Source organism: Ahaetulla prasina, chromosome 18 (assembly GCF_028640845.1).
Source record: "Ahaetulla prasina isolate Xishuangbanna chromosome 18, ASM2864084v1, whole genome shotgun sequence".
Lineage (NCBI taxonomy): Eukaryota > Metazoa > Chordata > Lepidosauria > Squamata > Colubridae > Ahaetulla > Ahaetulla prasina.
The window spans coordinates 4,645,423-4,672,993 of record NC_080556.1 but is presented as its reverse complement, the minus strand read 5'-3'; the positions used below and the strand labels follow the sequence as shown (position 1 = coordinate 4,672,993).

The window sequence follows — 27,571 nt, the reverse complement described above, 5'->3', positions numbered from 1 at the left end:
CCACCTGATGAGAAGGAAGGACTCCCTGGAGAAGAGCCGAATGCTGGGAATGACTGAGGGCAAAAGAAGAAGGGGACGGCAGAGAACGAGGTGGCTGGATGGAGTCACTGAAGCAGTCGACATGAGCTTAAATGGACTCCAGAGGATGGTAGAGGACAGGAAGGCCTGGAGGAATGTGGTCCATGGGGTCACGGTGGGTTGGACATAACTTCGTAACTAACAACAACAACCCCCAGTTCTTTGCCTCTTCAATTGTCCTCTTCTCGTGGTCTGTGCACATACTTGGAACTAAAAGTAATTTACCAGAGCGTATTGAGACGGGAGGCCAAACCTTTTCAACTTTCAAATCCAAAAAGCGCCCTCTCTCCGTTCTCTGGCCAAGAGGTAACTGCTCCAAATGCGCCCTTTTTCAGTTCCAATTCCCCCCATTCGGGGAGATTTTTCTGTAGCCAATAAATGCACCGACATAAGGTGCTTCAAATATGCCCCACAAGTCAGGCACAATATTTTCCCTGGCAAGGGGCTAACAGCCAGGATTCAGGGGTCAAAATATGAGGGGACTGGCGAATGAAACCTTAGTAAGGGGGCAGATTTTTCCCCCCCAATCATTGGTCATCCTAAATTCAGGCTCGTCGGATCGAAATCAAAACTGCTTCCCTGAAAAAGCTGAGGCTTCCTTTAATTTATTCATGCCTCTGTGACTTGCTCTCTCTTGCCTTCTTACCACGGCCCAGAAGAGTTAGCAAATGTTTCCTAGCTTTTCGGAATGTTGGGAATGGAAGTCGCTCCTTCTGAATTGAAAAAATGTTCTCATTTTGTTTACACAGCATCGCTTGGTTTTTTTACATATTTGCCGTTTCTCAACTGTTCCAAGTTCCTAAGTTCAGAGGGTGCGAGTGGGCCATTTCTCACCAAAAAAAGCAGGAAGATTCCCCAGCCCAAAGTTCATTCTTTTCTTTTCTTTTTTCCTTAAACATCATCCTTTTAAAAATGGGTGGAAAGGTCTTCACGAAGACTTTTTTTGGATCAGGCTGTTTGGAAGAGGTTACGCCCTCCTCCAAGCAACATTTAGTTAGCACTTCAGCGCACAATGGGTGAAGAAGCTTTACAGGAAACATCTGATGGAACTTCCACAGCCAGGGGTACTCCCTCTCCAAACGCACAAGCTGGAAACAATCGGGAAGGATTGGCTTTTGCACCAGGCATGAAGAGCATGAAGAGGTGGGATTTGTTTACCTTCCCAATGGGTTCGCAAAAGTGAGGGCGCGCCACCATCCACGCATGCTCAGCCTTCCGCACAAGCTCTTTGCTCCTGCGCAGCGCATACACATGGCCTCCAAAATGTGGCTAAATAGGACGGTATTAAGTCCAGGAAGGGGGGGGCACCGCAGTCGGCACTATCGGTTTGCCCAAGCCAGACAGAACCGGCACCAAGTGCCTAAAAGGTCTCACGGAAACGTCACGCGGGTACTCATTAGGGCTGCGCTCTGGGAAAGCCAAACTTCCAGATTCTAGCTGATCAGCTGGCCGGTGCACATGCAAAGGCCAGTTTTCACCACGGCCGCGTGCACGATCGCACTCCAGAAAAGCCGAACTTCCGGGTTCTAGCGAGCATGTGCGCCCAATGATCAGCTGGCTGGTGCATAGGTGCAGGCCAGTTTTCGGCACTGCCATGCACAGGAAGAACAGCTGACTGTCACGCACGCATGCGCGCCAGAAACCCGGAAGACAAACAGGCAAGGCTGTGCGTGTCAGCCGATACGGCTTCGCATGCCATAGGTTCGTCATCACGGGGATAGGGGCTCAAATTTGAAAGAATCACTGAGACAGAATCGAGACTGTCAAAGGTTTCCCCCGCGCAACCAAGGGTTGGGACTTTCATTCTCTGCCCGTAGAACTGCGTAAATTCTGCAGGCTGTGCTCAGCGGGATGGCCCTCAGGCTGAGAATTTAGATAGCGACACATCAGGAGGTCAAGGGTGGGGGGCATTGACCAGGCCTAGGTGCCCTGGCATCCAAATGCTGGCCAAGAGTCCAGACTAGCCATCTTCGCACAAACGCAACGGTGCGGGAGGCACAACGCACAGTTTTGTCTCCGGGCCAAAGCAACGTGGATTACAATTGCTACACAGACCCCAAGGCCTGTCAGAAACAATCAGGCACTAAAGGCACATTCAGGGCCTGTTCATTCTCAGTCTGTCGAGCTTGGAAAAAGCTATTACGTCTCGGGCGGGCAGGCTGCTGCCACAGACACGATCCAGCCTTCTTCCCTCCAATTAAAACATTTTCCCTCTGCATAATTCTGCCTGCGATTGCCTTGTTTTTGTTCATAAAAGTTTTCTTCTTGAAAACAACAGCCAGAAGAGAAGAAAGACACGCACCAGGAGCAAGGAGGAGGCAAAAGTCGATTCCCTTTAAATAGGGGGTTTGTTTCTCCTTGCCCCTTTCTCTTCTCCCCGTCCCTCCTTCAAATATCTATGATTGACACAATCAATCTTGCCGATGTTGTGGCAGAGGGGCTGGGGTTTGCAAGGCTAGGCCCACTCAAGAGATCTGCAACACGTGATGAGGCATCCTAACACACACTGCTGCCTTTTCTCTCCCCTTCTCTTCCAGGGAGGGATCATACCGCATTTAATTCTCCATTAATTTGCCAACCAACAAAGGTTTCTAAACTTTGCAGACTCGGATCAAGGGGGCAAGACTCCGCTGATCTGGCAGATCGTGAAACATAAACCTTGATTAGACCTTGGATAAGATGCCATGTAAGCATACTAAAAAGTAGAGATATCGCCCTGCCAACAAAAGTGCGTGTAGTCAAGGCGATGGTTTTCCCAGTTGCAATGGATGGCTGTGAAAGTTGGACATTAAGAAAGGCTGAGTGCCAAAGAATTGAGGCCTTTGAATGATGGTACTGGAGAAAACTCCTGTGAGTCCCTTGGACTGCAAGGCCATCCAACCAGTCAGTCCTAGAGGCGATCAACCCTGACTGCTCTTTAGAAGGCCAGATCCTGAAGAGGAAACTCAAATCCTTTGGCCACCTAATGAGAAGGAAGGACTCACTGGAGAAGAGCCGAATACTGGGAAAGATTGAGGGCAAAAGAAGAAGGGGACGGCAGAGAACGAGGTGGCTGGATGGAGTCACTGAAGCAGTCGACATGAGCTTAAATGGACTCCAGAGGATGGTAGAGGACAGGAAGGCCTGGAAGAAAGATGTCCATGGGTTGGACACAACTTCACAACTAATAACAATAAAGACGCCACCAGGAAAGTCCAGGATGGAAGGCTAAGCTGGAAAATACAGAAAGCTATTAGAGATGAAGCCAGTAGCAAGTCGGAGACTGCTGAAAAAAAAATAAAACTGAGAAATTTCCTGACACCGAAATGAATTCATCAGCGGGAAGGCTTGCTTCCAGAAGTTGTAGGTGCTCCATTACTGGAGGTTTTTAAGAAGAGATTGGACAGTCAAATGGTATAGATTCTCCTGCTTGAACATGGGGTTGTATTAGATGACCTCCAAGGTCCTTTCCGACTCTGTTATTCTATGTTCTATGTCATGGCTTTGCCCATGCAGCCCTTTGGATCCAGTTTTGATTCTACCATGTTTTTCCCCCTGCCCGTTTGGGAATTCATCCAACTCCTCTTTTTCCCCCAGCACTTTCCCTATTACCACAATATTGGGTAGGGGGAGGAACTGGCAGGGGGAGGCAACTGTTCCTGGGAGACAGCAAAGGACCTGAAGCCAATAAAAAAAAAAATGCATGTGGCAAGAGAGATTCCTTATTTCAGCACTTTTAATCAAGGCGAACCAACCACACCGGAAATAATTGGTTAGCATTTACCTCCATTGCTTGTTGAGCCCAGATGATTGTTTATGACGCCAAATTATATAGCAAGAGAGGCATCTTTTATTCGTTCCAGAAAAACTGACCCAGAGCGGATGGCTTCTTCCACCGAAACCAGGGAATGATGATTATGCCAAGTTGATATTTAGCAGATGGGAAAGTTTGCATTTATTGGCAACCTTTCTTCTCTTAGGGTTAAGTAATGTTCGCAGCCTCATCCAAAATGTGGCTGGCTAGAAAGAAAAATGATCTTCCACTCCTTTTTTTTGAAAGCCACACACAGATAATTAAAGTCAGGGGGGTGGAAAATAATAATAATTGCAGAGTATTTGTTTTACTTTCAAACCTCGGCTCTGCACATAAAGCTCCTTCACAACCCAGTGACGGAATTAACGGAATTTAATATTTAATTTGGTGTTTTTGTTATTCCTGAAAACCTTCAAGGCAGCTATTAATACATCTATTTTTAAAATGCAGATAAAAAAACTTGAGCGTTTCGTCTTTGTACGATGTATGTCCATTAAACAACAACTGAGGGTATAAACCAATTTATAAATAAACCTGGTTTGGACACTGCGTCAAATCAAAAGGATGTACTGTAAATTTGACTTTATGCTGTATCTCTAGTTTTTATGGTTTGTGCTCAGTGTACTGTGCAAAACCAAAAAACAGTGTAACATAGTGTAAGCTGCCCTGAGTCTTCAGAGAAGGGCGGGATATAAATGCAAATTTTAAAAAAAGTGTCAAAATAAACAAATCATAACAGAATTATAGAATAACAGAATTGGAATCGGGGATCTTCTAAAATCTAGTCCAAGCCCATGCTCAAGCAGGAGACCCTATACAATTTCAAGTTCAAATTTCAAGAGTTGTCCAATCTTTTCTTAAAAGCCTCCAGTAATGGAGCACCCAAAACTTCTAGAGGCAGGCAGTTCCGCTGATTAATTGTTCCAACTGTCAGGAAATTTCTTCTTAGTTCTAGGTTACAATTGCTACCAACCTGCCTTCCATTGAGGACTTGTATACTGCACACGTCAAAAAGAGGGCTGTGAAAATATTTACAGACCCCTCACATCCTGGACATAAACTGTTTCAACTCCTACCCTCAAAACGACGCTATAGAACACACAGCACACCAGAACAACTAGACAGAAGGGCAGTTTTTCCCTAAACACCATCACTCTGCTAAACAAATAATTCCCTCAACACTGTCAACTATTCACTAAGTCTGCACTACTATTAACCTTCTCATCGTTCCTATCACCCATCTCCTTTGTTGCTTGTACCCTTATGATTTATATTGATTGTTTCCTAGTATGATTTGATTGCTTATTTGTACCCTATGACTGTCATTAAGTGTTGTACCTTATGATTCTTAACGAAGGTTTCTTGTCTTTTTGTGTACACTGAGCCTATGCACCAAAGACAAATTCCTTGTGTCCAATCACACTTGGCCAATAAAGAAGTAAAGAAAGAATTCTAAAGAATTCTAATTCTACAGGTTGGTTGTCTCCTTGATTAATTTCCATTCATTGCTTCTTGTTCTGCCTCCAGCTGTTTTTGAAGAATAGATTGATCCCCTCTCCTTTGTGGCAGCCCCTTAAGATATTGGAACATGGCTTGATGATCCTTTAAGCCATAATAGTCCTTTGCATAACATTGCATTGAAGAATGAAATATTTTAGAAAATATTTAAAAGGCAGGATATATTTCCCTGGATGAGAAATGGAGAAACATGTTTTAAAGACAAAGCAACTCCCCCCCACCTTTGTCAATGGGCCATTAAGGCCTGAGCCAGTCCATTGTCTACATGACAAAGATAGGATTAGCCCCTACCCATCTAGCAACGGAATATTACCACATGGCAAGGCTCAAGCAAGCTTGAGAGACAACCTACAACATTAGCTAAGACCCCTAGACCACCTGGGAGTCTGACAACCAATCAGGATACTCTTCCTGTGCCCCAGAAAGTTCAAAGCTCAGAAAAAGCATAAAACCAGGGAGCACACAGGATCTCAGCCTTTTCTGTTCAGGAACTCAAGCCATGTGATCCTGACCACCATTAAACCATCTTTTCAAGCAGCCTCCATGTTTCCAGTGTCTTTGTCCCCACTTGGAACTGAACCCAGATGGATATTTCTTCCAACACCATAATAGTCCTTTGCATAACATTGCATTGCATAACAAAAGTACAGTGTTACACATTAGTCTACAAGGAAGTCCTGGGTCCAGGTTGCTCATCAAAGTGAACATTTCCAGAAGAGGGAAGGGGCTTGGCACAGGTTAAGCAAGCTCCCCCCACAAAGTTTTCTCTATCTGCTCACCACTGAATTAAAAATTTGGCACAACCAGCCTCCGATAGCCACACGCTGCAGACCGGAACCTCTTATGCAGGAAGAGGATGCTCAGAATGGAGGTGGCAAACTATAAAGGTTTTGCCGTTCCTCCCTGAACTTGGTTTATTGCATTGCATGCGGGCAATTTTCCTTCATCTGCAAGCACCGATGAACTTGCATTGCTTCCAGATTGAGTACAATTACTCAGATAATCACCTCCAGGAATGGATCCCAGCCCCAAGTCAGTCATACTGTAATGAAGGAAAACATCTAATATCCCCCTGGAACTCTCCGAGGTGCTGAAATGGGTACATGATTGTGTTAGGATGTCCCTTGGATCTCTCAAATAGATGGGCTGAAGCCAGATATAAAACCAAGCAGCCAAGGATTTGGTTCAAGGTAACGTGGCGACTGAATGGACAATGACCCTCATCCAGAATTTCAAACAAAATTTAGAATTTAAAGAGGTAAAGTCAGAAGTTAGCACTGGGCAGCTATTATGGTCAATGGATGTACTTATCGTCTTTTAAGAAAGCCAGAGTAAATGAAGACACAAAGCCAAGTTAAATGAAGATGCAAATCTCAAAGAATGGGCTTTAAACAAGAAACAAAAGAAACCTGTCAACTTGCAAAGCATAGGCAAGGGGGGTGGGAAACCGACGAAGCAACACAGCAGCCAAAGACAGGAGCACATTCCAGACATACCTTTCTCGAGGCTGTCTCCCAGGGTTACCCACAGCGGCCGGAGAGGAGTGATCTCTACAACCCGCAAAATCGCTCTGTCGGCAAGGAACCCTGACAAAACCTTAATCAGACTCTCAATCCTAGGATCTTGACTTCCTGCTCTTGACTTTGCTGATTCTACAGGGTGACTCAAGTCAGAACTTTGTAATGGAGCCCTGACTTTGTTCACAGAAGTGGTTCAATTTTCAGCTTGTCCATTTTAAAGATTCTCAAAACAGATGATGGGGGGGAAAAACGCTCTCTGACCAAGAGCCTTTGATTTGATGGCTTTATCAATCAGGAGGAGGAAGAGAGGAGATGGTGGTTGTTTATATGTTGTAATTAAAAAGTAGGATTTTTTTTTTTAGAATTGAGCCAAGTCTTGGTAACAGATACGTCCATATGGTTTCCTTGGCAATAACATGGAGGCACTTTGCCAGCATTGTTTTTCGAACATTCCAATCCAGCTTCTAATCATGGTATTCTGTGGTATTTGCCACTCTAACTCCTAAATAAATATGAACTTGCTTAGCATTGTCAGGTCATCCAGAGGTAGCTAAGTGCTGCATTTTAATGAGGTCTTCCCACGTTACAAATACGTACCTATTTTCTGTGCCCGAGCTTTACCTCGAGCAGGCCTTTGCCAACTTTAAGACCTGTGGACTTCAACTCCCAGAATTGGGTGGTGGAGGAATTCTGAGAGTTGAAGCAGCTCAGTGCCCTGAAGCTCCCCAAATCCCAGATTCTCCCCAATGGTAGAAGCAGTGTACACATAATATATATTAAAAAATGGCTATGTGTGTGTATGTTCCAGCATAACTCTGGAACGCCTCGAGCAATTTCAACCAAACTTGGTACACAGATGACTCATTCTCTGGAAACAAATACTGTGGGGATAAGACATCCCTAACACCCCTTGGGGTGAATATAGTGGCCGTGCTGCCCAGCTGATGGGTCCCGGCAGCCTTCTGCATTGGCCACGCACCACCCACTGGACCATTCTGGATGGCGAGGAGGACTGTTGCTGCCAGATGGGTGTCAGCCCAGGCAGTTACTGCAGTAGCTGGCCATGTGCAGCCCTAACACCGCTAGGCGCCGGATGGTGGTTACCGGTGGGCATGGGCAGCCGGATGGACAGGGGGTGGGGCCCAACAACTTATAGTAATTTGTGTATGGTTTTACTTTATAATGTGTATACAGTACGTATACTTTTAAAAGCCTGTAAAGATTGGGATATATAAATACCTGGGCAACCCTGGGTTATCAGTTAGTATTCTTTAAAAAAAAGAAAAAAAGAAACCAGAATTCTAAAACAACCCAATAATGAACTAAAACTGAACTTTTGCAGTGGGAAAAAAAAGACCTCTGCAAAATGCATTTTTACTACAATACCAATCATTATAACAAAAGACTCCCTTCCAGTACAAAATAGAAAGGTCCAACGCACACACCCCAGATAATGTTATCAAAGTCAGCAGGCTGGAGTCATTTTCCATACTTAAGGAGAAGGGATGAAAGGTAAATTCTATTTCTCGGAGGACCTTGATCCAAAAAGTACAGACGTAGGGAGAAGGCAACCTTCTTGATCATTTTTGCTCTGACAGATCTCGCCAGAAGGAACCCCACAAAGACAGGTAGGTGACTTTATTAAGCGGGAGAGGCAGCCAGACAGGAAATGGAAGAAGGAAGAAAAGGGGGAGGAGGAAAGAATTAAGACAGCCAATATGTCTTTTCAATCACGCTCCTGGAATGACAGAGGAATGGCAGAGGGAGAAAAAAATCCACTTCAATTTTTTTTTAAAAAAGGGGGGGAGTATAGACCAGTGTCACAAAAGCTGGTAGAAGAACAGCCCCCATTTCTAAATCATGCAAAAGATGCTCCTTTGAGCGGTAGCACAGAAATTGATCCCCATCAGATCCCTTGCATGTAACCAATGCAAGAATTCTTAGAATTCTTGACGAAGGTATCTTTTCTTTTATGTATAGTGAGAGCAGATGCACCAAAGACAAATTCCTTGTGTGTCCAATCACACTTGGCCACTAAAAATTCTATTCTATTCTATTCAATCAAAAACCTCAGGAGGCTGAGAGGGACTCGTTCACCTAACTAAATTCGGTTTGGTTCTGTTCCGATGCAGCCCCTGAGATCCAAGTCTTTGCTTTCTAATTTGCCTTTTTTTTTAAAAAAGATTTTATCGTTAAAAGAAGCCTAATTCCCAAAACACATTTTGTTTTGTAGAAATCTTTTTAAAATGCAGGTGGATTTGGATATCTGTCTAATTATGGCTAGTGGCTCAGCAGTGTGGATAAACCCACCAACTATAGTTTATTCAAAGAATCATGATTTAAGCAGAGCAGAGCTGAGCTGCATGTGCTAAGTCCAGGGCCTGATTTTCTGCCCCTGAAAGGACAGGCTAGAACTACTAGGTCAGGGGTCGGCAACCTTAAACCTTCAAAGAGCCACCAAGGTCCTAACTGGAACCCCCCAGTTCAATTCCGGAGCCGACCGGAAGTCCGGTTCCCCCACCATAGAGTCTCCTCCTAGTGCGGTGTCCTTTTTCCTCTACCTGTCCTAACCAAAAGTCCTATCAATTGTGGAGCTGACTGTTAAACCCGCCTCTTGCCATAGAGTCTCCTCCTGGCATGCTATGCTTCCCCCACCCCACCCCCAACCGGAAGCTCCTCTCAAAATTGTGGCACCGACCGGTGACAGGGAGCCGCAGCAAAGGGATGAAAGAGCCACATACGGCTCCAGAGCCACGGGTTGCTGACTAGGTTAATAAAAAGTACAGGGAAGTGGATTTTAGCAAAATGTTCTGGAAAAAGCATCAACAAAAACTTAAGAAACGTCCGCTAGGGAATCAATCCATGATCCCAAAGAAAGAGTGACTCTCTTCTAAAAGCATTTAAACAGCTGACTTTTCTGTATTTGATGCTGCCTTGCCAATCGCTTGTGCCTTCAAAGGGAAACCAAATGACCTCAAGGAGAAATACCATGTGCTGTGCCTCCTCCTCCTCAGCTGGGCCCCTCCCGGGCCTGTTATCAGATTCCGAGTCTGATAATAAAGATGAACGGCCTGTCATGCCTCCAGCCCCCGGCCCTGGCCCCATGCCCAGAGCAGAGTCAAGGAGTGAAAACAGAAACCCAATACAGCTCACTCATACAGTGTGTGTTCCTTCGATGCAGCCTTCAGAGCAGGAAGTCAGCCAAGTGGTGCAATTACTCGGACCTGCTCCCTCTGACCCCTCCCTTTCCCAGATGCCGACAGTAGAGACAGCCGAAGACAATTCAATGTGGGGTGGACCCTCTCTTCCGGAGATCTGAGAGGCGACGCCAGCAGAAGGAAGGGTGGGGCAGGCCTGGATAAATGCTGAGTCATGGAGCCACACCCCACAGCCTATATAAAGGACCTGCTTTTGGCATTCCAACCTTGAGTCAAGCAAAGTCTCATCTAGTTTGCTGAAGTCACAACTTGGACTCCTGCCTGCCCGAGAAACCTGGAAGGAATTTGGCAAAGCTGCAGAGGCTTCGTTGCCACGCTTGATACGGACTTCCTAGACCCGGTCGGTCGGAGGGGGAGGGGGACACGACACCATGCTTTGCAAACCCCAATGCAAATGCAAAAACAAAAATCTCCAACAGTCCCCGGTCTTTACAGCATCACTCCCTGCTCCGCTCCCCCACAACTGCCTTTCTGACTTTTCAGAATCCAATCCACCCAAATCCATCTGTTAAATCCATCTGTTGTTTTCCCGAATCCATAAAAATACACTTTAGGGCCCCCCCCCTCACCCGACTCCCTCCTTCCTTCCAATCTTCTGCCAATCTCTCTATCAGTCTCACCCAGCCTCGACCTTCTGATTGCACCCCTGCGGCTGCTCTTCACAGCCCTTTCCTCCTATCTGAACTGGAAATTTTGAACCATTCGTTCCCCCCCCCCCCTTTTAAAAATTCACATCCTTGCACCCTCTCCTTGGAATTTCTTCCCGTTTCCCAGGGCCAAGCCCTGCTCCAAATAAAAGCTGTAAAGCGATTCAGAGCTGTCCAAGCTGACCAAGATTTGGGCTGCATCTGATTGTTTCTCCTGACCTACCAGCCATGAGCACTGGGTTAAGGTGCAAGAGAGGGACATGTAAGAGGAGGAAAAAAATCACTTGCGAAGTTAAGAAATATCCCAGGTGGAGGAGAGAAGGACACACCTTGGCCAGCGCCCCAAAAGGCACGTGTTTTGACCCTTAGATTCACCTTCTCATGGTCAGTGCAAAAATTCACTCCAAAATAAATCTGGTAGGTCTGGTAGGTTTCCAACCTTTCAGGGACCACTAAATTCATAATTTTAAATCCCATGCTAATATGGATCTGCCTAATGACCGGCTGGGTGGGCGTGGCTAGGTGATCGTGTGACTGGGTGGGTGCGGTCAACTCGATGTCACTCACGTCGAGGGGATGCGTCGCCGGCTTCTACTCGCCCCTCCTCTCCCAGCCCCTCCTCGCCTGCCCACTCGGGCTCCTTAGGGCCCCAAAAGGAAGCAGTTGTTGGAACTAAGCAGCCAGAAAGAGTTGGAAAAAAGAGTTCAGTTCCAATTGGATCTGACTGAGAAGGAAGCTCAGCAGAAGCACCTCACTGAGGACTAGGAGCATAGGCTTTCCAAGCAGAGGGAAGACCTGCAGAGTGCAAGGCCAGGTATCGGCGCCTGGAAGCTCAGCGGGCTGAGACGGTCAGCCAGTTCCAGGCCATGATGCAGTCCCACTGGAATGAGGCCCTCCGGCTCTACGCCACCAGCGGTACTACCCTCCAGCCTTCACCCAAAGCTCTGCACCAGGAGGCTGAAGCAGATCCCAAGTTGGAATTTCTGCCCCCTTGTGACCCGCACAAAAAGACCCCGAAGTAGGAGACTCTCCGCAGCAACACAAACTTCATTGCACGTATCCATCCCAGGGACCGTAGTTTGAGGACCCCTGATTTAGTGCAATATAAAAAATGCAAATAATTTTTCTGCGGACCACCAAAATTTTCTCACGGACCACCAGTGGATCCACGGACCACCAGTTGGTGACCCCCGTGCTAGGTGGTCTTAGCTACCCACTTTGCAGAGTGCAGTAGGCTATAGATCAGCCACAGATCCCTTTTTAAGCTCAGCCACTTCCTCCTCCTTATGCAAAGAAAGCCCCATTAAGTATCTGCTCTGCCTGGCCCCCACCCGATTCTGTTTTTGGAGAGTGCTTGTCAGAATCCTTTGGGAAACTGGGACAAGCATGTGTTGTTGTTTTTTTAAGAAAGGGGGCAAACTGTTTTCTCACTGCATCTCCTTAGAAGTCGGTGTTCGCTTAGTATCCAGCTTCTGGAGACAGAGGCCCCCTTTAGCTCCTTCAATATTGGCAAAGGAATACTTTTTTAAAAAAAAAAAATCCTTTAACCAGGGAAAAATACTTCCTTGGAAAGGGCAGTGCAGGAAGGCCTTGCCATTTGTTTGTTTTTCTAAGGGGCCTCTCCTCCAAACCCACACGGCAGGAAGCAGTCATGGTCTCCGGGCATCCCCTTGCTGTGTTTTCCATAATGTTTGTGTGTAATAAAGAACGTGCCCCACCCAGCTCCGGTTGAGAAAGGTTTTTCCTTGGTTCAGCTGCTTACTTAGAACCGTTGGCCTGGAGTAGCTTGCAAACACCCTGCCAAGGGGAACGGTTCCAAGAAAAAGAGCCTCCCATCTCTATCCTACAACTGTGTACCAGGATGCCGGCCAGCTGAAATTGCCCTTTTTAAGCACCCTCCATTCCACTCCCCCCAATCCAATTCTCCTGCACCCTGCCCAAAACTCTACCCTTGAGTGGCGTCCTGGTCTTTTAGTTCCTTTACTGTACATCCCTCTGCAAGTCCACTTTATCTGCAGATCACAGTAACAGAGCTGGAAGGGACCTTGGAGGTCATCTAGTCCAACCCCTTGTTCACGCAGGAGACTTACACTAGGGATTCGAACCGCCGAACTGCCGACCATTCTGATTGACAAGCTCAGCGTCTTAGCCACTGAGCCACCTAGCCAGGTTTTATCATCATCATCATCTTCTTCTTCATTTAAGGACCCCATAATCCCTTGTGGGTTGGAATCCGGGTTTTTTACTGGCCGGATGCCCTTCCTGATGCCAATGAGGAGTTTTGTTCAGCAGATATATTCTCGTTGTGCCCAGAAAGAGAAATATCTGCCTCTACCAAGGATTGAACTCACAGCCTCCTGATTGTGAGGCGAGAGCTCCACCTCTAAACCACCGCACCACTCCCTTTTCCTTTATCTGTAGATAGGGGGGATTAAGTAATGGAATTTCTTTTCAGGATACAGCAAAAGTGGATTGGATCCCAGCTTACAAAATCTGTCATATGTCGGAACAGGAAGAGAGCAGAGTCCACCATGCGAAATGTTAACACCACTTCATCATGCATTGATAAGACCACTCTTGGAATCCTGCATCCAGTTTTGATTGTCACGAGATTAAAAAAAAAAGATGTTGAGGCTCTAGAAAGAGTGCAGAGAAGAACAACAAAAATGATTAGGGGACTGGAGGCTAAAACGTACAAAGAACCGTTGCAGGAATTGGGTATGTCTCGTTTAATGAAAAGAAGAACAAGGGGGTGGATATGATAGCAGTATTTGAGTGGCAAAGAAGAGGTGGCAGGGTCAATTTATTTTCCAAAGCACCTGAAGGCAGGACAAGAAACAATGGATGGAAATTAATGAATCAAGGAGAGAAGCAACCTGGAATTAAGGAGAAACTTCCTAACGGTTAGAACAATTAATCGGTGGAACTGCTTGCCTCCAGAAGTTGCGAGCGCTCCCAACACTGGAGTTTTTTAAAAAAGAGATTGGACAATCATTTGTCTGAAATGGTATGGGCTTCCTGCTTGAGCAGGGAGTAGAAGACCTCCAATGTCCCTTTTTCCAACTCTGCTATTCTGTTATCTCCAACCACAGCTCCGGGATGTATTATTTAAATATTCAGCCGACGAAATATATACAGAGGAAATAGATCCTTGATCGTAGGTGCCTTCTATCTAGATACTGGCTGAGCTCCAGTCCATGCCTGACCACAGTTTCCCCCTTAGCCTTTGTGGACAGGAACCAATTCAGCAGTCCAGGGAATTCTTGAACCATGTCGTACTGTTCCAGGATTGGATCCGAGAGGAACCAGGAAAAGGATATGCTTTTATGACAATATGTCCGATATTGCATCGCAGATCCAGCCAGGCAGTGTCTCTGCGAGGTTCAGCGCAGGGAGTGGACTGCTGGGGGTTTGCAGGGGTTCGGGAGAACCTCTGGCTAAGATTCTGTGCAGTTCGGAGAACCCCTAAATCCCACTGCTGGCTGGCCCTGCCCACCCCACCCTGCCCTTCCCCTCCCAGGAGTCCCCATGTGGCCCATTTTGGATGCAGGTAAATGCAGGGTGCGCACGGAGGCTCAGGAAGGACGAAAAACGGGCCTACCGGAAGTTCTGGAAGGTCGGAAATGGGCCTGTTTCCAGCCTCCAGAGGACCTCCGGAGCCTGAGGAGGCTGTTTTCACCCTCCTGGAAGCTCAAGAAAAGCCTCCAGAGCCTGGGGAGGGCAAAAACACCTCCCCCCACCCTCCGCTGTGGTGCAGGAGGCCAACCAGGCCACGCCCACCATAGCCACACCCACCCAGCAACCAAGTAGAGTACTCCTGGCTAAAATTTTTGAAGTCTTCCTCTGGGTTCAGTGTCCATTTGACTTCCCGATAGCAGAGTATTTTCCCCTCTCCAAGCCTGGCTGTGCCTCTCAATGGGGGAATGAGAAAACAAAACCAAACCAAACCCCACCAAGCCAAGCTAGAAACTACTTGCCAAATTATAGCTCCGTGCAGCCACCTTGTAACTGTGCCAAGAAAATGAGCTTGGATTTTTATTTCAAGCTGTACAGTTAATCTAATTGCCACTTGCAGTGGGATGGGGAGAGGACCTTAAAGAGAAATATTTTACGGAAGAGTAAGAGCTGCCCGTTATCATTTACAAGGAAAGCTGGGATCCCCCCCCCCCTGTGAAAGGTCAACAACAGACTCACTTATAAATCAGATTATAAAGTTGGTAAAGTGCTTTTCATCCTTAAATGCATTGTACAAGGCATCACTTTCAAGTGGAAAGCATTCATGGAAGGATCTGTTTGCATGGTATGTCATAACGAGAGGAAGCCACTGACACAAGAAATCGCAATGGCCAAGTATTTGGGTAGCTTTAGAGAAGAGACATCATCCTGCCAACCAAAGTGCGTATAGTCAAGGCTATGGTTTTCCCAGTTGCAATGGATGGCTGTGAAAGTTAGACCATAAGGAAGGCTGAGGGCCAAAGAATGGAGGCCTTTGAACTCTGGTGCTGGAGAAGACTCCTGGGAGTCTCTTGGACTGCAAGGCCATCCAACCGGTCAGTCTTAGAGGAGATCAACCCTGACTGCTCTTTAGAAGGCCAGATCCTGAAGAGGAAACTGAAATCCTTTGGCCACCTGATGAGAAGGAAGGACTCCCTGGAGAAGAGCCTAATGCTGGGAACGATGGAGGGCAAAAGAAAAAGGGGACGACAGAGAAGGAGGTGGCTGGATGGAGTCACTGAAGCAGTCGGCATGAGCTTCAATGGACTCCAGGGGATGGTAGAGGACAGGAAGGCCTGGAGGAACGTTGTCCATGGGGTCGCGATGGGTCGGACACGACTTCGCAACTAACAACAACATACCAGGCCAATTCATAGAGAAGAAATTGACCATATGCATATGCCATCCAGTGGTGGGTTTCAAAAATTTTTACTACTGGTTCTGTGGGTGTGGCTTGGTGGGCATGGCAGAGGAAGGATATTGTAAAATCTCCATTCCCTTCCCACTCCAGGGGAAGGTTACTGCAAAATCCCTATTTACTCCCGATCAGCTGGAAGTCGGGAGGCAGAGAATAGATGGTGGGGCGGGGCCAGTCAGAGGTGGTATTTACCGATTCTCCGAACTACTCAATATTTCCCGCTACCGGTTCTCCAGAACTGGTCAGAACCTGCTGAAACCCCACCTCTGATGCCATCTCCAGGATCGGAAGGGATCTGAAGGGAAGAAATACCATCTTTCTATGTATTATTTATGGGATGGCTACAGTGGAAAACAGTAGCATTAGTAGCCCTCAACTTACAACCATTTGTTTAATGATCGTTCGAAGTTACAATAGCATTGAAAAAAAGGGACTGCTTTTCACACTGAGTCCCAGCCGGGATTAAAATTCAGACGTTGGCCACTGGCACGTATTTATGACCGTCGGCACTGCCCTGAGATTGTGTGATCAACTTCTGACAAGCAAAGTTAAGATTCACTTAACAACTGTAGTGATTGCAGTGACTGCGCCACCGAGGCTCTTATCAACTTCAGGGATTCCCCTTAGCAATTGTGGCAAGAAAGGTTGTAAAAGGGGTGGCAAAACTCCCTAAACAAATGTCTCACTTAACAACAGAAAATTTGGGGTGAACTGTGGTCGTAAGCCGAGGACTGCCTCTATGAACTGACAGCAAACTGCACTCCTTACTAGCGCCGATGATGTTTGCCTAGTTTGGATATGTCTGCAAGAAAAGAAGCGAGCTGAGAGAGCAAGTATTTTATGGAAAATACTATTTGGCCATCAAGCTCCATTGATTTTCTCTCTGTGGGCATATACATCTTTCTATAAGCTGAAGGGCTTGGAATTGATTGCAGGGGGGAATCAAGGATTAAAAAAAACAAGAATACAAAGGCACAGAATTTTACCTCATGTTTACAGAATCATAGGGTACCAAAATTTTTTTTAAAAATCCATTGGTGCTTTTCCACAATCTTTCTTTCCTTGGTTCTGACCTTTGCAAGTGATACACAACACCAGTTCCTCAAACCTAGAAATAGATCCAGGTACTACAGATCCAAACGATTTTATTACCAAGCAATTATTACATTTCAAATGCTGATTCATGACCCGTAATAAAAGAAGTGGGCGTTAACGATTCTTTTAAAACAAATCATTTAAATGCCAACAGATCAAAACATTTCAAAAGCCAGGGGGCAAAAAATAATTAAAAAAAAAAAGACTCCACCTTAAAGGACTTAAACTAGGCCCCTTCGTATTTCAACTCATAGTTCATTTCGTTCGCATATAATAAGCACGATTTGATCCAGTTTACTGGGAAAGGGAACAGCAGCTACTTCTGGAGAACTCACAACTAAAAATAAACTAACAGCTATCTTTTGTTTATCCTCCCGCATTTGGAACCATTTTCTAGGTCTAATCCCTCTTTCATCAAATAATGTCAATAATCACCAGGAGACATTTTCTTTATAACTGTGTCCAACCCATTTTTTATTTTAAAAAAGCCAATTAAATAAGTTTGTGTTGAAAGTTCTTTAAGCTAGACTGAACGCTAATTCAGAACACTGAAAACATTGTATGTAACCAAAAAAAAAATGGGAAAAATTCAAACCAGGATATCGTGTGTAAATTTATAGTGTTAAGCCACCCGGGGCAGATACGTCGCTAAAGATATTTGGGCGCTTGCCAAGGTACAAATTCAGATCAAATCCAGTTTGGGAAAAACCTTATTTAAGTAGTAGTCTGAAGACTGAATCATGGCAACTGGACTTTTTTTGGTGGTGGTGTTAGTTTGAGACATTTTGCTGCATCTTCATTGCCATATTGCCGTGATGGCAAGACTATGGCACGCGTGCCAGAAGTCAGCACACAGAGTCAGCTCTCCGGGCACACAAGTGTTGTGGTCCATCAGCAGCCTGCAGAGCTAGCAACAGAGTCAGACAGCGATGAGACTGAGTTGGGGCCGGGGCCATCGGGAAGTGAGGTGAGGACTCCAAAGCCTTCAGAGACTGATAGTAGTGAGGCAGAGGAACAGGAAGAGCCTGTTCCTAATGCACACATGAGAAGAGCTGCCAAAAGGCAAGAGCAGCTCAAGCAGAGAGGACAACTCAGGAGTAAGGCCAAGAGATGATTGGCCCCTCCCATAAGGCTTAAAACAGACCAGCACCCGTGTTTCACCTTTGCCGGAAAACAACCTTGTAGCTGCGTCTTCTGCTTCATCTACGTCTTTGTTTTTGTGGCTTCTGGACGTTTGCCAGGAAGGGCCTTTGGCAGTTTAGCTAATTGGACTAAGGTTTGTGAGATAACTGAGGAATTTGTGTTGGGAGGCATTTGTTTTACTTTGAGTTGAACAACGCTCGGAATGAAGTAATTCCCAGCTGTTCGAATAAAGTTTGTTTTTCCACTGACTTAAGTTTATTACTACCTGCTTGGGCCTGGGTCACAACAGCGAGCCATCGCCCGCTGCTCTTCCGGGTTCCAGCATGCCAGCCAGTTGGTCTTCATAAACGTTGGAGTGCCAGAAAGTGGAAGAGCAGCCGCCCGGCGGGCATGTATGAGCCAGGAAGATGATCTTCCGGTTTCCGGCGCGTGCATGCACACCAGGCGGCTGCTGTTCCGGTTTCTGGTGTGCATGTGCATATGAAGACCAGCTGGCTGGTGCGCCTACGTGTGCTGGAAACCGGAAGATCATCTTCCCGGCTCATACAATGCGTACCGGGCGGCTGCTATTCCGGTTTCTGCCACACGAGTGCACATGTTCTCCCGTTTCGGCACTCGGTGCTGAAAAGGTTTGCCAACACTGCCATATTGCAACCAATCTGGGAAGGAAACCCCTGAGGTTGCTGCGGGAAAAGCTGATACATTCCAATGGCTCTCTACCTAACTAAGTTTGATTGCTGATGCTGATGCTGATGCTTGGATGAACAGTGAAATGTCTCAAAAGGAACCAGAAAAATAAGTTCAGTTGCCATGACTCAACCTTCAGACTTCAGCTGGCTGGCTTGAGAATCTTCATCAATCTATTTCAAAAGTAAGATATAATCAGCCAGGTAACCAAGGGGAGTTATGCAACTAGAAACAACGCTACAGTCAGAGAAATAAATAATAAGGGTAATCTTTTCCCGCTATAAAAACAATTGAAAAAGCAGTGGCTACCAACCTACCTTTCATTGAGGACCTGTATGCTGCACGAGTCAAAAAGAGGGCTGGGAAAATATTTACATTAAAAACATTCTCATGAGCGATCTCCAGCTAGATAATTGGGAGCAAAGTTGGGCGAAAATGGCTCCTTATATCTCTGGAAGGAAAGGTAGGAGAAATGTGAAACTTTGTGCGTAGTAACATAGCAACACAAGGTTGTGGAATATAAAATGTCATTCTCCTACTGCTTTCCAATAGTTCACAAATTGAGTGTGAAATTGGCAGTTTTTGTAAAAACGCCAAAAATAGAGTATTTTCAGCCCGCTTTTACCAAAAAAAAGGCATTCCAGAAACTCTGTTAAATCATTCTCATTAGAATGAGCATGTTTCAAACCCCCCTAAAAACTAAAAAAAGTTCACACCAATTTCATGGGACCCCCAGACCACTTAACATGGAACGACCCAAAAGCCAGACCATCCAAAGGATTAAGTTTTAAGTTCAGACAGACAGATGGGTTGGTCATAGGTATCTTGGGTACGATTTTGGCTCTGCACAAAGGAAGCTGTGATTGGCTTTAACCATGATTCATTGAATAAGCCCCAGCGGCCTAGTCTACAGATAATATGAAGCTAACATACGACACTCCATGAATTGACATGAGTTGTTTCATTTTGGCAGAGTGTGCAGGGTATGAATACAGTCCCTGTGGTTTCTAAGCCATGATTGATGGGTTAATTTTAAAGGTAAAACTTGCCAATTATGGTTGTTGTTGTTTTTTCCAAAACACCATGCTTAATGAAATGTGTCCACTCCCAACAGACCCTGCCACTCGCATTTTACGTTAGTGATAGTTTCTAAACCCTACATGGCAGGAATGCATTCAATATTTTTTTTTCATTTAATTTAGTGAAGTTTATTTATTCAATTGTATCTAAATATCTATGTACAGGTAGTCCTTGAGTTACAACCGTTCATTTAGTGACTCAAGTTACAACAGCACTTTCAAAAGAGATTTATGGCCTTGTATTCACACTTAGAGGGACGCGGTGGCCTAGTGGCTAAGACGCTGAGCTTGTCGATCGAAAGGTCGGCAGTTCAGCGGTTCGAATCCTTAGTGCTGCGTAACGGGGGTGAGCTCCTGTTACTTGTCCCAGCTTCTGCCAACCTAGCAGTTCGAAAGCTGGTAAACAATGCAAGTAGAAAAATAGGGACCATCTTTGGTGGGAAGGGAACAGCGTTCCGTGCGTCTTTGGTGTTTAGTCATGCCGGCCACATATGTGCGAGGGGAACGGAACCTTTACCTTTACATATTCACACTTATGATTGTTGCATCATCCCTATAGTCATGTGGTCAAAATTCAACCGCTTGGCAAACTGGCTCATATTTGATCGTCATCGTTTGCTATCTTCTGACAAGCAAAATCAGTGGGGAAGCCAAATTCAACTTAATGGCCGTGACTAACCTAACAACTGCAGTGATTCACAAAACAGTTGCTTTTCGAAGGGGGGGAAGAAAAGCACCTTTACGGCAAGAAAAGGTTGTAAAATGGGGTAAAAACTCACTTAAACAGCTGTTTTGCTGAGCAACAAATGTTGTGGTCATAAGCCGAGGACCACCTGTATCTCTATACAATTGATATTACATCCAACCACAGCCATCATTGGGGAAATTACCTTTTGCTGCTGTGCAGTTAACAAAGACTGAACTCAATATAAATTTTCCTCAGTACCATACACAGCTTGGTGATCTAAGCCCCTTAGCCATTCTCTACTCCTGTACCACAAATAGTAGCAAAAGTAAACTTCGGGAACTGAAGTGTTCAGTTTTATTCCTAGCCATCCCAGGAGACCCTCACAAGATCAGGCCAAAAGTCCACTTGGTCCAGCAGTTCCTGTTTTTCACAACATCCAACCAGATGCTTTTGGGGTGCTGACAAGGGGGGGGGGGTTAATGTCAGAAACATTACCCTCTTCCCACTATTGTTCTTCAGCAACTGGTATTTACAGGCATGGTGCTGCTGATGTCAAAACGACATTAAGGCACAGCCTTTCTTTCCCCCCCCCCCACTTTTGCAGTCTTTTATTAAGGAGACACAACCATTCTTGGGGGGCGGGGTGTTCCTTTCCCCTTGACACTATTACATTGAACTACTTTTGTTTAATTTATAATTTTGCACGCCTGGCTGACTCTCTCTTACATAAAAGCCTTTGGAAACACACAATTATCATTCAATAGAAATCTCAATCTCCATCCGTCCGTCCCCCCCCCACCCGGCAGTCTATCAATGCCCAGAACAAGAACGCTTTGTAAGCCCCGGAAAATTGCTCTGACGTTTTCCAGCTATTGTCATCTTCAGCCCACAACAAATTAAAGATCCGACGCTTTTTAAAGCACAGCACTCCTACACTGTTAACGCCATAGATCTTATTAAGAGGTATCCAGGCCAACGAAGCCGAAACAGGCACCCCCATTCCTTAATATAAAACATCCCAAAGCCGAAACATCGCACCTTGGAAGAGGATACGATCGATACGATCCACACAGATTCCCAGTTCTTTTTAGCCGCCTAAGTTTATTTCTGGTCCCTGCTTAGATGGCATCGCCCGGACAGAAAGACAAAAACCAACCTCAATTGTTTTCCTTTTCCCAAGAAAGAAAAGGAACACGATTCGGGTTTCAGAGTATCATTCTCTCTCTCTCTCTTCCCCCACCTATAGGAAAAAATAGATCAGCGGGGGTGGGGGGGACCTACATATTTCCCCAGTGTTGAGCTTCTCTTTATAGCGAGGGCAAATCAATCAATCAAGTAGGCCTAACTGACAACTCAGAAACAGCAACTGGCGGCAGAAAAGCTAGCCCTGCCCGCTGCTGCCTACCTGGCATTTGAAAAGCTAAACTTCAGGCTGCTTTGGCAGGAGGTGGAGTGAAGGGACAGCCCCCCCTCTACACCCCCCCCCCACAACCTCTTGCAGAATCGCCTCCCAAAACTTTCATAATTCTAAGCCACCAGAGTGTCACACATGCCCAGCTTCTGTCCAGGGCCTCCTCCTTCAGAAAAAAATCTAAGCTCCACCTCTTTAAATTTCATATTTCTGCCCTTGCCGTCTGAACGTGCCCACCTATGCCAGTGTGGCACACAACGTATTTTTTTTCCTTTCCACGTGTTTTATCAACATTTCTACCCAGCTGCCATCAAATGACTCTTGACCTTAAATCTGATGCCAGACCTTCCCATATCCCATTTTAGCTGAGAGCACACACACACAAAAAAAGACTCTCTTCCGTAAAATATGACATTTGATGAACAGATTGGTTGTTGTTGTTTTTTTCCCAAGACAGGAAAGGATTACACAAGGGTTCAGAGCACGCATATAATTTGCTCTTCCCCCATAAACAGGTGCATGGCAAGGAAGCTCCATAAAACCAAGCAGATTCGCCCCCAACCCTAAAATGTTAAGAAACACGCTTGTTAAAAGGCAGGGAGGGAGGAAGGGAATGCCAGCTGTTCTCAAATGCCAGCAAAATCAGGACAGTTACAATGCTGACCAACCTCCGGGGGGGAAAAAAAAACACACAACAACCCTTATAATTTAAGGGGAAAACAAACAAACAATAAGGCAAGACCAACTTACCCAAAATCCTGGTCCATCGACTTGAAGAAAAATTTGTAGCTATGCACCGGCCGGTTACTGAGGACATTTTTAAAATCCGCCAAAGTGACTTTTTCCGGAGAAACGGGCAATTTCACCAAATAAGGGGTCTCCTCTTCATCGATATGGTAAATTATTTTTGTCTCCGCCATGGAAGAAGGAAAAGGAGGGAGGGTGGGTGGGTGGAAAAGGGGGAGGAGGGGGGGGGGAAAGAGGGGAAGGAGAAAAGGAGGAGGAGGAGGAGGAGGAGGGAGAGGTTTGGTTAAAGAGAGGAGCGGAATGGGGCGAAAGGCTCGCGAAAGGAGGTGGAAAGGAAGGGAGAGAAAAGGAGGGGCGGGGGAAAGAAATCAAGGCCAAGTTCAAGGTGCCAGTCCCTCGGAGTCTTCGGGGTTTTTTTTTAAACAAGGCAAGGTTGGTCTCCAAACAGGAAGGGAAAATGCCTGCCTGCTACGGTAGCGCTGCCTGCGCGGAAGGATTGGGGCGCCCCATACCGCCCTCCAGCGGCTGATGGAAGAGAGAAGGGGGGCTCGGCCAGGCCTCCCCGCAAAGCATCCCCCCCCCTCTAGAGAGGCAGCGGCGGCCGCATTCAAATTGTACCCAAAAGACTCGGGAAAGGGGAGCCGGTACAACACCCGCAGCTGCTTATTTCTCTTCTTTCGGTTGCTTTCCCTCGGCTGCCTTTGAACAGCGAAGCCGAAGCAGAAGCGGGACAGCAAATATTGCAACTGTTAAAAGGTTGCCAATGCTTTAAAAAATAAATAAATAAATAAATAAATAAATAAGCAAGCGAGCGAGCGAGCGAGCAAGGCAGCTTTGGATTGGGAGGGTTATGGCTTGCGGGGGGGGGCTGAGAAAGGCAACCCCCTTCCCCGCAGCTGGATGGATGTAGCCGAGCAGGGCGAGCAAAAAGCAGCAACGCTTGCCTGGCTGGCTGGCTGGCTTTCTCTCTCCTTTGCAAAGCCCCTCCTTTCTCCTTGACAGTCTCCTTCTCCGCCCACCCAGTTTTAAAGGGACCCGCTTTTATTTGGGGTTTTCCGTTTTGTTTATTTTATTTTATTTATTTTTTTTGCAAGCAAGAGAACGCGCACACATTAAACACCCCCCCAAATAATAATAATAATAATAATAATAATAATAATAATAATAATAATAATAAACCGACACCCGTCTCCCCTAGGCAAACACACACACACACACACACAAAAGGCTCCGCGCTGTTACGCACGCGCGGAATCTCGACTCAAAGGGACAGGCGAGGTGAGATGACAGGGGTTATGGACCCCCCCCTTTCCTATTCAGACAGTGCACGCGCTCCGGGAGAGGGGGGGTCGCTTTAAGAAGCCCCCCCCTCCTCCTCCTCTGCAGAGCCGCCCAATGGAATCGCTCCTCGGAGATCAGGTGCTGCCTACACCCTCTTTCCCTTAGTTGGGATGGGAGTTCCCGGGAAGGGTGCTTTTTTTGGGGGGGGGGAGACCTACAAAGAGAAGCAGGGCTGAGAAGAACACTGTGGGTGCGGTGGACTACAGATCCCATTGTTCCCAAGCAGCGGGGTTGGGGGGGAGATGGGATCCCCCTTCCTCTCCAGGAGCCGGGAGCGGTGGAAGGCGAACTAACTCCGTCTCTAACACATGGGTCTTATTACTTATTACTGTAACCATGTTGCGTGTATCTTTCAATATTGTTTTTATTTCTTTCCTAGTACGATTTGATAGCTTATTAGTAAGCTTGAATTACAACCTAAGTGTTTGTAGCTTTTTAATCTTGAGGAATGTATTTTATTCTCCTTATGTACACTGAGAGCATCTACATCTAAGACAAAATTCCTTGTGTGTCCAATCACGGATTCTATTCTATTCTATGATCAGATCTTCAGACAAATACCGGGAAGAGATCCTAAGCACGAAATGAAACCACCTTCCCTTTCCATCCTGGATGCCACTTGGATTCCGGTCTGTTTCCAAAGGGGCTGCCTGGAGACAAAGGGGCCACTGCTAATCGGTCCGTGGTGGCTGAAACCAAGTCTACAGTCTCTTTCCCCCAATGGGTTTAAACCAGATGTTGGGATTAAAAAAAATCCCAAAGCACACTTCCCTTTCCGGGTAAAATGGGAGAGCGCCTTTGGCCTCCAGGAGTTCATTTATTTTATTTATTTATTTATTTATTTAGTCACAACAGTATATATAAGCATAAGCATGAAAGTAACTATATAATATATAAGCATATATATATAAGCATAAGCATGCAATAACTATATTAATTGGATATAATGAAAGAAAACAATAGGACAGGAACGGTAGGCACGTTTGTGCTCTTATGCACAAATTATGTTTAATTCCCAGAATTTCCACCTATCCACAAACGTTTCCCAAGAGCAAACCCTACTCCCTCCCGACACTGATGTCATGAAACATCTGCAAAAAAAGCACTCTGAGCACCAAGGGCCCTGCGTCTATTTTTGTTTTCCTGTCAGTCGCACCGTTTGGTTGCACACCGATGACACTCCTCACCTAGCACTTAACCTCACCGCAGCTGGATTCACACATGGCACTAAAAGCCTCTGGTTTAATGTGTGGCATGAAGCCAAGCGCTGCCGTGTGGAAACCAGGGTGCCTCTTTTTCAGGATCTTGAGCAAAGTCAGCCCATGGCCAATTAGTAAACCATGGTTAAACCCCTCAATCTCTCATCTTTGAAAACTGGGAGCTGCCTTCAATTTTAATCCAGTTCAGAAAGCTTGTAGTAAGACAAATGGCCACTAGGGGGAAGCAAACCCATAGAACCAAACTAGTTCTCTAGTACAACAGATAGCATAAAGAAAATTTCACAAAAAGTGTGTATGGAAATTGCTGGGAACAAGTCAAAAGGGACTCGATTTTGTTACCTCCGTAAAACCAGCGGCATGAGAAAGCAGATGATGCTAGCAATAAAGTAAGATTACTTATTAAATTACATTTACGTTGCTTTACAATATGTAGCTGCCATACTCATGTATTGTGACTTTAAAAAAAATTAGGTATATCGTTGCCTATTAAGACAAGTTCTCTGGATGTCTTATAATGCAGAAACAAAAAAAAATCATCATGTAATCAAAACTATTTGAAAAACCCAAGCACAATACCCTCCCCTTAGCTGGGGGAAAAAAAATCCAAATTACAGAATGCTTTAAATGACTTAAGTACAGGGACACATAAGGTGGCTCAGTGGCTAAGATGCTGAGCCTGTCGATCGAAAGGTCGGCAGTTCGGCGGTTCGAATCCCTAATGCTGCGTAACGGGGTGAGCTCCCATTACTTGTCTCAGCTTCTGCCAATCTAGCCGTTCGAAACCAGGTCAAAAATGCAAGTAGAAAAATAGGAACCACCTTTGGCGGGAAGGGAACAGCGTTCTGTGCGCCTTTGGCGTTGAGTCATACCAGCCACATGACCACAGAGACGTCTTCAGACAGCGCTTGGCTCTTCGGCTTTGAAAGGGAGATGAGCACCGCCTGCTAGAGTTGGGAACAACTAGCACATATGTGCGAGGGGAACCTTTACCTTTACCAGGACATACGGCCAGTTGAGATTTTCTTTGCTGAAAATGCAAAAGGTTTGAAAGAAAGGCACCACTTTCATCATGATGATTGCAATATAACCACCATCACCTCTGGGAAGACCATGGCAGAAAAGAGGTGCCACCACCGAGAAGGCCATGTTCCTGCCAGGTGTTGATTCACTGTGTTGGCTAAATAAGGGAAGCACGGGGGTATTTATGGCACTTTCAACCAATGGGGAACTGTCTCTCTTGCCCATTGTTGCTACAAATGCTGCCCCCTTTCACATCACAAGGGCTTCCAGTCTTGCCCTCTGCTGGTTTTGACGCCAGACTCAAACCGAGTCAGAAGAGCAGGATGAAGAAGCTATTCACCCCACCATGAACTTTCCAAGGCCATTTCATGGGTATTTTTCCCGAACAGTCTATGCAGAAATCAAACTTGGCATTTCGCCCCCTCAATGCTGGACGATCAAGGCAAGCGAGGCCTTCCACAAGTGCTGATATCTGCTCTGGAGCAGGCTGCAATGCTCAGGTTTTGTTCCCACGGCAACTCTCAACCAACTGGGGTGTGTGTGTGTGTGTGTGTGTCAGTGTCATGAAAGAATGTTCTCTTGGCTGCAAATGCACAATAAGGAAATACAGATTTCAGAGTTCCCGAAGGATGAAATAAAATAAAGCTGTCCTCTTTTTATATCCAAAATTCTTCCTTCCTTCCTTTCCTTCCTTCCCCTACTTTAAAAAATAATTCCTTCTAAATAGTTGAATGTTTGTTGTAAAATATCACATTTCCTTAAAATATATGGCAGGATAGAAATTGTTTCTTTCCCATTTCCAAAATCGCACCCCCATTTTGATAAATGTAGTATTTTATTTGTTCATTGTTACTTGAGTTTGGTTTAAAGTAAGCATGCAAAAATTTGGAAGTCTTCCCTCTACGGTGTAACAAATGTTCTCCAGGTGTAAAAAACAAAACAGAAACAAATATAAACGGTTGCCAGACTAATGGGTCATTTTGCCTTGGAGTCAGCATATCACATATATATCCAATACATTTTTTGCAAACAAGAATTCCATAGGTTTGCTAGAGAAATGGCACTTTGTAAAGCTGGTATTTTGAAGGCTGACGAGTTTTAATCTCAAGCAGCTAATCGCTTGATTTTCCTCTGGACTTTAACAGCTTTTCCTCGGAGCATTCAAAGAACTTATTTTATGAGCTGATTCTTAATGAAAACAAAACTTTCTGGACTGTTAACATTCTGTCGAATCACTGAAACAACAATTCTGTAGGATAGGTCAACATAACCGTCTTCATTTTGTTAATCTGGAATCCGCTGAAAACTACCTAATTGAATCTGGGCAAAGGAGTTAATCAGTACTATGCACTATAACACTTTGTGGGAGATTATGACAAAAGGATGCCTCTAAAATTGTGTTGTCAGGGTCATTTCTCTGTTGACATAGACAGTATGTTTAAATACACTGATGC

General features: G+C 45.6%; 1 protein-coding gene across 2 annotated transcripts in view; it reads right to left on the bottom strand.

Annotated features, from left to right (window-relative positions):
- DVL1 (dishevelled segment polarity protein 1) overlaps positions 1 to 23,395 on the bottom strand; it is an 82,631-nt gene extending 59,236 nt beyond the window's left edge. The window contains exon 1 of one of the 2 annotated variants that reach the window (XM_058161465.1): positions 22,540 to 23,395. In XM_058161465.1, coding sequence (XP_058017448.1) covers positions 22,540 to 22,709 — 170 coding nt within the window. In that variant the 5' untranslated portion in view covers positions 22,710 to 23,395. The remainder of the gene's footprint in view (positions 1 to 22,539) is intronic. The other variant, XM_058161466.1, reaches the window with a different exon arrangement.
- Between the last annotated feature and the right edge of the window lie 4,176 nt (positions 23,396 to 27,571).